An 11,797-nucleotide genomic window follows, 5' to 3' on the forward strand; every position below is an offset into this window, starting at 1 on the left:
CCATAGATTTTGAATTGTTGTGTTTTCATTTTCATTTGTTTCCATATATTTTTTAATTTCCTCTCTAATTGCCTGATTGGCCCATTCATTCTTTAGAAGGGTGTTCTTTAACCTCCATGTTTTTGGAGGTTTTCCAGACTTCTTCCTGTAATTGATTTCAAGTTTCAAAGCATTATGATCTGACAGTGTGCATGGTATGACCTCTATTCTTTTATATTTATTGAGGGCTGCTTTATGTTCCAGTATGTGATCTATCTTGGAGAATGTGCCATGCGCACTTGAGAAGAAAGTAAATTCCCTGGCCTCAGGATGTATAGCTTGTATATCTGAGGGGTTGGTTGTAATAAGTCCATTTTCATTCATGATTTTGTCTATTTGGGTGCTCTCTCTTTTCTTTTTGAGAAGCCTGGCTAGAGGTTTGTGAATTTTGTTTATTTTTTCAAAAAACCCACTCTTGGTTTAATTGATCTGTTCAATTGTTTCTTTGGTCTCTTTGTTGTTTATTTCTGCTCATTTTTACCATTTCTCTTCTTCTGTTGGGTTTGGAGTGCTCTTGTTGCTCTGCCTCTAGTTCTTTTAGGTGAGCTGTTAGATTTTGCACTTGTGCTTTTTCTAATTTCTTAAAATAGGCCTGGAGTGCAGTGTACTTTCCTCTTAGGACTGCCTTTGCCACATCCCATAGAGTTTGGATTGTTGTATTTTCATTTTCCTTTGTTTCCATATATTTTAAAATTTCTTCTCCAATTGCCTTATTGGCCCATTCATTCTTCAGTAGGGTGTTCTTTAACCTCCATGGTTTTCGAGGTTTTCCAGACTTCTTCCTGTGATAGATTTAGAGTTTCATAGCATTGTGATCTGAGAGTGTGCATGGTATGATCTCAATTCTTGTATATTTATTGAGAGCTGCTTTATGTCCCAGTATGTGATCTATCTTGGGGAATGTGCCTTGCGCACTTGAGAAGAAAGTGAATTCCATGGCCTCAGGATATAGAATCTAAATATATCTGTGAGATCCCTCTGGTCCAATGTGTCATTCAAGTCCATTGTTTCTTTACTGATTTTCTGTCTGGTTGATCTATCCATTGCTGTGAGCGGAGTATTAAAGTCCCCTACTATTAGCACATACTTATCTATAAGATTGTTTCTGTTTGTGATTAATTGTTTTAAATATTTAGTGCTCCCATATTCAGTGCATAGACATTTATGATTGTTAGTTCTTCCCGATGGATAGACCCTGTAATTATTATATAATGCCCTTCTTCATCTTTTGTTATTGTCTTTAATTAAAGTCCAGTTTGTCTGATATAAGTATAGCTACTCCAGCTTTCTTTTGATTTCCAGTGGCATGGTATATATTTCTCCATCATCTTACTTTTAATCTGAAGGTATCTTCCAGTGTAAAATGCATTTCTTGTAGACAGCATATAGATGGATTTTGATTTTTTTATCCATTCTGCTACCCTATGTCTTTTGATTGGAACCTTTAGCCCATTTACATTCAGTGTGATTATTGAAATATGTGGGTTTAGAGTCTTTGTATCTTTTGTAGGGTTCATGTTTGTGGTGGTGTCTCTGGTATCTTCTTTCCTCGCAACACTTCCATCAGAGAGTCCCCCTCAGGATTTCTTGTAGGGCTGGCTTAGTGATGACAAATTGTTTCAATTTTTGTTTACTTGGAAAGACTTTTATCTTTCCTTCTATTCTGAATGACGGACTTGCTAGATAGAGGATTCTTAGCTGCCTATTTTTTCTGTTCATCACATTGAAGATCTCCTGCCATTTCTTTCTGACCTGTCAAGGTTCAGTAGATAGGTCTTTCACCACTCTGATAGGTTTCCCTTTGTATGTTAGGGCCCTTTTCTCCCTACCTGCTTTCAGAATTCTCTCTTTGTCCTTATATTTTGCCAGTTTCTCTATGGTAGGTCGTGCAGAAGATCGATTCAAGTTATGTCTGAGGGGAGTTCTCTGTGCCTCTTGTATTTCAACGTTTACTTCCTTCCTCAGGTCGGGGAAGTTCTCTGCTATAATTTGTCCCAGGACTCCTTTAGCACCTTCCCCCCTCTCTTCCTCTTCTGGTATTCCTATGATACGGATATTGTTGCGTTTGACTGTATCGCTGAGCTCTCGAACTCTTCTTTCATGTTCCTGGATCAGTTTGTCTCTTTTTTTCTCAGTTTCTTCTTTTTCTATTATGGTGTCTTCAAATTCACTTATTCTCCTTTCTGCCTCTTCAATCCATGCATTGGACGCTTTCAGTTTATTATGTATCTCATTTATCACATTTTTTAATTCATCATACCTATTTTTAAGCTCCATGTTGTTTGTAGCCATAGTTTCTTTGATGTCCTCTTTGCTTTTTTCAAGCCCAGTGATTAATTTTATGATTATTGTTCTAAAAGTTTGTTCAGTTATGCTGCTTATATCTGTTTTGAGCAGTTGTTTAGCTGTCAATTCTTCTTAGAATTTCTTTGGAGGAGAGCTCTTTTGTTTCGTCATTTTGTTTAGCTTTCTATCTCTTGTTAGTTTTAAAAGCTTGTTATGCTCTCTGCACCTATGAGAGCTGCTGTACCCAAGAAGACTCTTTGTACAGGGCCTATGCTTTCAGAAAGTGTTCTTTGAATGGTATCTCTTGGTCTCTCTTGTTGAGACCTTGGTTATTTTATTTTCTTACTTGTAGTGGTATTTGGGACTCTCCACCATGTGTACTTTGGCTTGTTTCCTGAGGTAGCCCTTGGTGTAATGGATAGAGCTGTAGTGAGCGCTGACCAGAAGTGTTCCAGTATGAATCAAGCTGGGGTGCCTTAGTGAGACAGTTGGGCATGGTTTGGGCTAGGGTCTCAGTGTTCAATGATGTGGTAGGCCAGCTATGATAACCAGAGCCGAGCGTTCTCTGTTGTTTTTGGCAGTCTGTGTCAGGCCCTAGTTCGATTGGTAGAGCATTAGTTTACTCCTTGTCATTAGGTTTCTCTACTTTAATCAGTCTTCAAATTAAATGGATTTTGTTGCACCTCTAGATCCTCTCAGTAGCAGAGGAAAATCCCCTCAGATCCAGTCATAAAGAGATCAATTCTGAGAGAGGTTTTCCTCAGTGATTTCCAACCATTTTGTCCTCCTAAAGAAGGCTTCCAGGGATTTCAAATTGTGCCCACACACGCCTTTTCTGGAACCAGTCACAAGCGGGACACGGGGACCCGGAGCACAGTGAAGCGAGGCTTTAAGTAATGTTCTTGCCAGAGCAGGTGTGAGCAGGACAGGCACACCGATACTTTTATCATTTTAAATGTCCTCCTCTGTCTCTGGTAATTTTCTTTGTTCTGAAGACTACTTTACCTTGTATAGCCTCCTGCTTGCTTTTGGTTAATGTTTAAATGAGATCGCTTCTCCCATCCTTTTTCTTTCAGCCTGCCTATATCACTGTAATTGAGTGAGTTTCTGGTGGACAGCATGTAGTTATGCCATGCTTTTAATCTACTCTACTAATGTCTGTCTTTTAATTGGTGTACTGGAGCATTCACATTTAATGCAATTATTGATATATCAGGACTTAAGTCTGCCATTTTATTTATTGCTTTCTGTTTATGCTCTGTTTTTTGTTTCTTTGTTTTCTTTTTCCTGCCTTATAGTGGGTTGCTTGATTATCTATAGTATTTTCAAGTAAATGGCTTTGAATAGCTTTTTTTAGTGATTGCTCTAGGTATATATATCATGTACAGAATTTATCACAAGCTAACGATATCATCACTTTTATTATTTCCAGTGAAATAACATAAAAATCTTCCCTTATGTCCCTTTCTCCTCTTAATTCAATATATAATTTTCTCTCCATACTTTGAGAACCACCTCAATGATACAATTTTTACTTAAATTGTCCAGCGTAATTTAGAAAACTCAAGAAGAAAAGCCCATTGTATTTACCCATATTTTGCTTACTATGTTCTTTTCTTTCTTCTCATGTTCTAAGATTACTCCTTTCATTGTTTCGTTTACATTTAGAGAACAAATATCCTTTTGCCATTTTTTTTAGGTCAGGTTAAGTGGTGACAAATTCTCTAAGTGTTTCTTCATCTGGGAATGTTTTGATTTCCCCTTCATTCCTGAAGCATCTTTTCCCAGGGTATACAGCTCTGGGTTGACAGTTGTTTCTTTATTACCTGAAAATTGTGCCACTTATGGCCTCTGTGACTTCTGAGAAGTCTGCTGTCATTCAAGTTGTTTTTCTCCTGTAGATAAGGTATTTTTTCTAGCCGCTTTTAACATTTTGTCCTTGGCTTCAGTTTTTAAGAAGTTTATGCAGCGTGGCCCGGGTGTCTTTGCTTTCATCCTTTTTGGGTTTTACTAAGCATCTAGCGTCTATAGGTTTATGTTTCTTACCACATTTAGGAAGTTTTTCAGCCATTATTTCTTTAAGAGCTTTTTCAGCCCCTCTCTCTGACATCTTCTCCCAGGACTCAGACAACTTGAGTATTAGACCTGATTTTATAGTCTGATAGTCGCAGGTACTCTGTCCATTTTTCAGTCTGTCTGCCCTCTGTTGTTGAGACTAATTTCTAATTTTCTGTTATCATTTCACTGATTCTTTCATCTTTTCCATCTATTTTGCTGTTGAGCCCATCTGTTTTTTATACTGGTTATTGTGTTTTTCAGTTCTGAAATTTCCTCTTGTTCTTTATATCTTAGGGATTTTTTTTTTTTTTTGCTGGAAATTTCTTTTTCTTTGTTGCTTTCTGTTTTTTCTTTAGTTTTAAGCATTATTTTGTAATTGCTGCTTGAAGCATTTTTATGAGAGCTCCTTTAAAATCTTTGTTGTTAATTCTAACAGTTCTATCACCTCAAAACTGTCATCTGTTGGTTGTTTCTTATTCAGCTTAAGATCTCCTTTTTGGGTGTTGTTAAGTTACTGTTGACAACTGGACTGGCACCTATTTAAACCTTCCCTCTAGGCTAGTGTCCTGTGACCCTGCTCTGGATGCAGTAGAAGCCTGTCACTTCACTGCCGCCTGCTGGAGCTTGAAGCTCAGCCCCCAGTGGGCCTCTGTTAATTTCTGGGGCCCTCACTACTGTTGCTGGGTGGCAGCCACCACACTACATTGGGGTTGCTCTGCCAGCTGATGGTGGGTGTCATAAGCCTCCATAGGCCTCTTCTGACACCTCACCTGCTGGGAGATGAGGGATGACCCCTCCTTCTTTCCTGCCAGGTGGAAGTGAGGCCCAGGCTCCCCAGTGGTCTCCACTGCCTTGCAGCAGGGGTGAAGGGAGGGCCATTACTAGCTGGTGGGGATGAAGGCTCGGTTCCCTGCTGGGCCTTGTGAAGCCATCTAGGCAGGGGGCAGGACTTTGGGGATCTCCCTTGCAGTCTCAAAAGGATGGATGGCCATCTCAGCATCTAGGGTCTTTGCTGAAGTGAGTGGGGGTGGGGCCACAGTCTTCTGTGGTGTTTGGAGTAGAGCAGTAATTTCCTAAACTTTTCTGTCTTGCTAGGCTCCCCCTTTCCTGATCCCTCAGCTAGAGAAAGCAAACTTACATATTCTTTCTTTCTTTTTTTTTTTTTTCTTTTTTTGCTGCATCCAGTGTGGCACTTATGGGTTGCTAACTTTTTGCTCCAAGTTCAGAATATATGAAAGGAAAAGAAACCCCCGGGGAATGCCCTGCTGTGTTTTCCATGTGTCTCAGTGTCTCTACCTTTCAGTCACCTTTTGTTGGTTTTATATGAAATAACTGGGGCTTTTAGTTGCACTTAGGAGGGATGAAGAAAGATAATGTCTATTCCGTCTTCCTGGAAGTAGCAGTCTTATGGGTCATTTTTAACAGGTTAGCACTTTATGTATTAAGTATCATTTCTTGTCTAGTAGAATTTCCTAGTGTGTGATACTGGGTTAAAAGGATGTATTTATAGCTTAACTGATGTAAGTAAGATACACAAGTGTTTTCTAAAATGCAGATGAGGATCAGTTTGCCTAATAGGAAGGCAAACTTTTGAAATCTAATTCTGCTTTCTGTGCCTAGGTTGGGACAAACACCATGGATAATCCTTTGTTGAAATACAGTGCAAAGGACTACTTCTTTAAAGCAGCCCTCTGCCACTTCATAGTAGATGAGCTGAATGCTAAGGTAAGGAGTCTTGCAACGTCAGTTTCTGCTGCACTTGACCCATGAGAACAGGCGTCAGGCTCTCTATTCATGGTGTGCTTCACTGGGTGATTGTGGTTGTAGCAAGACCAAGCTGCCTACATTAATAATAATAATAATAATAATAATAATAATAATAATGTTAATAGTGTGCTGTGCATCCCAGCTGTAATCTTGCTACAACTGCTGACTGGTAGCCACATTTCCTTCAGTAGTTTTACTTTAAAGGCATTATGGGGGCTAAGCGGGGAAAAGTAAAAGTAGAATAACATCCTTTCTTTCAGACTCCAAAATCAAGTCGGAATGGGGATTGGGGAGACAGGAGGCAGAGATCTGGGTGTCCTTGCTGTGTCCTCTCTGGAGGACAGGGCAGAAGCGAAGCTAGGGAAAGGAAGGCATCCTTCCCTCCAGCCTCCAGCAGATATCTGACTGGGATTTATTTGGAATCTGGACAGTGTAGTGGATGGAAACGAACACCTGGTCTGTATGTTTTTAAGAATTAGATTTGGTCCACATGGTCATCTCTACAGCAACCTAATTGAGAAAAATTAGTTTAGAAATTCATTTGTAACTGATATTGGTAATTCAGATTGAATAGGTTTCCTGTGCTGATTTTGACCTTGAGTCTAACTTGTTATACACTTAACTAGGCTGCAGGTACATCTTGCTGAAGGACTAGGATGTTCAGATAGAAAGTGCTTTATTTTCTGATCCAGTAAGTCGGACATTAATGAGTGGTTTTCTCTTTTAGCTTGCTCTTGAGAAGTATGAGGAAATGTTTCCAGCATTTACTGATTCAAGAGAATGTAAGTTATTGAAAGTAAGTAACATCACAACTTTGAAGAAGAAGAACAGCATTTGCTGTCAGGTGGGATTGGATCAGAAGTGAAGTTCTAATTCTGTGAGGAGCATTGGCATTCTCCTGCTTTTGTAGAGTGGGTCTCAATTGCCAGCAGAGTCAAGGATGGAAATACTGTTCTAACCCAGGCAGCTCGGAAGTATTAGCACAAATACTGGGTCCCTGCCTTGTGGTAGCTCTTGGTTTGTTTGAGTATTTCCTCAATTCTGTAAGGTGTTTGGCAACATCAATTAATGTGATACTAAGGCTATTTCTATATTTGAAGTATCTATTCATGGGTAGGACTGTTTAGCCTATCAAACTAATCTTTCTGTACTTATGCTACCAGAAACTTCTAGAAGCTCATGAAGAACAGAACAGTGAAGCTTACACTGAAGCAGTAAGTTATGCGTTTGGGATACAGTACATTCTTTGAAGTTTAAATTACAGAAACTTCTTTTCCTTTTCATTGTATAAATGCTGAACATTTGTTTAAACATTTATCCAATATACCCAAGTTGTATTTTCCAAAGGCCATGTTTTATATGCCCCACAGACCTTTACAGTTAGACAGTTAGTTCCATTAGCCATGCTGAATTTAGCTGGGAGACAAATTTAAGAGAGAATATCACATACTGTTATACTTTGCTATTTTAATGTTTTCCTTTGAAAATATCTAATCCATGAATAACTGTAAGTAAAATCAGTTAAATATAGCTTAAAATATGAAAACAAAGCAGTGAGAGTTTGCTATATTCTTGGCATAAAAAAATGGAAGACTTTTTTTGTGCTCATTAGTTTTCTATTTTCCCATCCTTTGCCATCTTGTATTTAGAATCAAGCAGATTTCTCCGTATCCTCCATTAATTTATTCTTCATGGCTTTGAAGTGATAGTAGAAGAGAATGTTTGCCCATTTAACTTTTGCTACCAAACCATTCACATCCTGTTGAGATATCATTCTTTGGTGATGTGTTGAAATGAGTTAAAAGGATTTCGCTTTCACATGTCCTGTGTTTGCAAGGATGTTCATTCATGCAACACCAGTAATTTTCCACATTCCCTTCTTATACACAGTCTCATTTCCTTTGTCACATGAGGTATGCTTTTCCAAGTATTAAGGTGGTTAGGAGTTGAGCATGTTAGCATACAGAGCAGTATAAAAAGCACAGGAACTTGTCATTAGCTCCATCAAAATAGTCCCAGGATAATGAAAAAACAGACTATTTTTAAAGAAGAAAGTTATAAACTAGAATGAAAGGTTTAAATGAAAAAAAAGTTGGAGAATTATCACTGGAAATATTTAAACAGCCTGGGGCATTGTTTTTTTGTGTTTGGTTGTATTTCCATGGAATAATTCCTGTCCTCTTTCTTTAAACCAGGTGAAGGAATTTGACTCAATATCTCGCTTGGATCAGTGGCTTACCACCATGTTGCTTCGTATCAAAAAGTCCATCCAAGGAGATGCAGAAGGAGACGGGGACCTAAAGTGAACGTTTATGTCTTTGTGGCATGCAGCTGACTCCTCTTTAGTTTCATGCTAGGGCCACATGATCTTTATGGGATGCCCATTTAATGGCTTAACTCTGTTGCACATGAGCCAAACCACGTGTGTGTGTAAGCTCCCTGTGTTTGTGTCTTTGTGAAGCAGACAGATGGGAAGGTCCTGTGCATATCGTAGGTGTGATAGGCTATTCCATGCTCGCTGGAGCCCCCACGGTTTTTTGAGAACCGCTTCACAATCTTATTCTTGTCATCGTGATATTTGCAGAGCCCATGTTTAACTTTGCTGCGTATTTTTATGTCATTTTCTTGGACTGGAGTACCCAACCTAATCGTGCTAATAGATGCTTTGCCTATTTTCTATAAATTCACACCTGGATGTATTCTCTAAGTGTTCATGTTTAGTTCAGGATGGCTGTTAAGAATGAGTTTTATGACTTCACTTACTAAAAATTGTTTATTTGTTGTTGTGATTCTTTTGATGGTGCTAGTGACCAGTGTGTTTGCTTTTTGTATTGTTGTGTTTGCTGACGTGCATGCAGAAATTCAGAACAACCAGGGTCTGCCAGCAGTGCTGACTTACATTGTGCGAAAAGGGAGCTTCCTGGCAGGGCTTGCTTATGTGTATGGGCGGATGTCAGGGTGAGTTTGGCTGATTTGTACTCACACAGTTAAGACCTATAAGAAACAGTTTTTCCTTTTCCTGGAAATTGTTTCCACTTTTCATTGGAGTGGAATCCTTACTTTATATTCACACAAAGATGATTTAATTGGCTTGCCCTTTTTGTTTATTTTCATGTTCAGACACTTGCCCACGTTGAGACAGTGCCTGCTGTGCCCCCACCACGTGAATCCTCATCAGGGTCAGGGGGCATCGAGGTCAGAGCTTGAGAGGGCAGTCACTATTTTACCCATTTACTGAATGTGTGGGGTTAGGTGGGGTAAGTACAGGTACAGAGGCTTACTGTGTGTCCAGTTGGGGAAGAAGGCCAGCCAGCTTCCAAGGAGGCTTGATTTTCCTCTCGGCTAATGAAATTGTTTGAGCTTGTATGTTTGAATTTCGTTGTGTCATTTTAGTTTACATAATATGTGCTCTGTTGATTTATGAGCTCATATGCAGTGGCTTTAGATATGGTCTTATTTGTTGAATCTTCTCTGTGTGTGTTCTTATGCTTAAATGACTTAAGTTTGATATGCATTTGTTCCCAGACCTAGCTTTGGGGTCTTTCTAAATTATGCTGCTATCATTAAAGACATAATGAAATTCACCATGTTAGGTCTGATAGTAACTGGAATTTGAAGGGTATTTTCATTTTTAGATATCTCTCAGCTGGGATTGGTAGGCTTTGGCTGGGCAGAAGTAGAGGGTGTGGCCAGGCCAAGGGCTGAGTGAGGAGGAAGGCATGGGGATGTGAGCAGGTCAGGCTGGGACGAAGGAGAACATAGCAAGAAGGAAAGTTGGAAAGGGCCAGCTGAGGCCTGGTGGTGGAGGCTGTCCCTCAGGTGGCTGAGGATTCCCTGGCTGCACTTGTGGGCTCACTTGTGCAAGGTAGCCTGGTGGAGAGGAAGGCCGGTGATGGCTGAAAGCACCAGAAGCCATGGACACTCTTGCCTTTGGCTCTGGAATCTGATGAGTATTCCTTCCTTCCTCCAAAGATCTGGGATCCTTAGAAGGAGGTGAGCTATCACTTATGGTACAATTAAGAACACGGCCCATTTGCTTTCTTCACTTCCTATTGGAATCTCTTATGAAGAAATGATTTGCACAGAGCAGGTTCCTATCCCCAGTCTGTTCTACGACCAGCCAGATGCACTTGTGTGAAAGTGAGGCATGGTGAGTGTCCTTAGGCTGTGAGTCTGTCCCACCTGGAGAGCATTTAAATCCTACCTTGTTTCATCATTACTGTGGAAGGTTTGTTTCACTTGTTGAAAGGGCCTTCTGGCCTGACCACTTAAAGTTAGAACCAGATGATTTCTCTTAGGGAGATTTCTTTCCCTGTACTCATGGGCCCCTGACAAGCCCCATATGCGGAAGCAGTATGGTTTGTAAAAACAGTTGGAGAGTTGCTTGTTTGTATTGAAGTAAACACGGGGATCAGTAGCAGAGTTAAGAATTTTTTGTTTTTAAAATTTATATGAAAAGAGTAAAAATAATTGTAATGGCTAGTCCAGAACTGCCAGAAAATAAAAGGAAAACGAGAACAGCCCTGTTAACATTATCCACACACACTTCCTTCTTTTGAAATGTCCCATTAATGTCGGGTAGGACCATGACTGAAAGGCCCAGGTTAGGTTTTCAGGGGTTACAGAATATTCTTTATGAACAAAATATAATGACTATTTCTGTTCCGGCTCTTGTATTTTAGCAGATCGGTGGTTAGTTCATAGTCCAAGTCAGTCAGAATTTCTTACAGGAAAGCTTTGCTTTTTGTGGCAACATTTTTATATAGCTTAAGTGATTTCTTCCTTTTTTATTTAATGATTTGAAAACAGTATTTTTGCACAGTTGTGACCGTGCGTGATGACATCCCTGTAACCAAAGTGTGCATTTATTGTCTCCTCTGATACTGTGCATTTAAAATGTCCAAATGCAAACCTTTGTGGCTTCTGTCGGAGGACCCAGCAGCACGGCATGCTGCCCGCGACCTGCCTGCCCTCAGTGTGAGATGTGGTCCCGAGCAGGCTCCCAGCCGCCATGTGCTGAGCTGGCCACTGCGTGCTGAGCCGGCCACCACGGGGTCTCCTCCCTCGAGCTCTCGGGTGGAGGATTAGATTATGAAAACTAACCATGTGACCATCACTCTACCTTAGCAGAAAGAGTGTGTATGTTTTACATCACCCTGTACAGAAAATAAAGTGGAAATTATGAATAAAACTTGGATGGGTCTTTTCTAGATAAATTTACACAAATCTAGAGTTAGCTTCCTTTCCGTGAATTTGTCCCCATTAAGGTTAAGGCAGTGGGCATTAATAGTCTCCAGGCTCTTTGAATGTTCATCCAAACATAAGTTGGGCTCTGCCAAACCTTCCTCACCTGGTGGAGGTCCATGGCCCTGGGGCAGCTCTGCCAACAGAGGCTTTGGCAGCAACCCTGGTTCTGGCCTTTGGGTGCAGTCCCTGCGTTTGCACGGTGTCATCCATCTGGCCACCCGGGGAAGGACTCCTGCTGGCATCCCTTAGGCCACAGCCACTTGCCAAGTGCAGGGAGGGCAGATTCCTAGAAGACTGTGGTGGGGGGAGGTGAGGAACCCTAAAGCCCCTCAACTCTGTGCAGTGAGGGTATTATGTCACTCTTTGGATGTCTGTACAGGGATGACACATGCCCTTGGGG

At 40.5% G+C, this 11,797-nt stretch overlaps 1 protein-coding gene across 2 annotated transcripts in view; it reads left to right on the forward strand.

Annotated features, from left to right (window-relative positions):
• NAPB (NSF attachment protein beta) overlaps positions 1 to 11,341 on the forward strand; it is a 48,743-nt gene extending 37,402 nt beyond the window's left edge. For both annotated transcript variants that reach the window (XM_039220970.1, XM_039220971.1), the window contains 4 exons: positions 6,004 to 6,108; positions 6,878 to 6,946; positions 7,314 to 7,364; positions 8,346 to 11,341. In XM_039220970.1, coding sequence (XP_039076901.1) covers positions 6,004 to 6,108; positions 6,878 to 6,946; positions 7,314 to 7,364; positions 8,346 to 8,456 — 336 coding nt within the window. In that variant the 3' untranslated portion in view covers positions 8,457 to 11,341. The remainder of the gene's footprint in view (positions 1 to 6,003; positions 6,109 to 6,877; positions 6,947 to 7,313; positions 7,365 to 8,345) is intronic.
• The last annotated feature ends 456 nt before the right edge of the window (positions 11,342 to 11,797 follow it).

The sequence above is a fragment of the Hyaena hyaena genome, unplaced genomic scaffold, assembly GCF_003009895.1.
Source record: "Hyaena hyaena isolate Hyena2069 unplaced genomic scaffold, ASM300989v1 scaffold_928, whole genome shotgun sequence".
In the NCBI taxonomy this organism is placed as follows: Eukaryota; Metazoa; Chordata; class Mammalia; order Carnivora; family Hyaenidae; genus Hyaena; species Hyaena hyaena.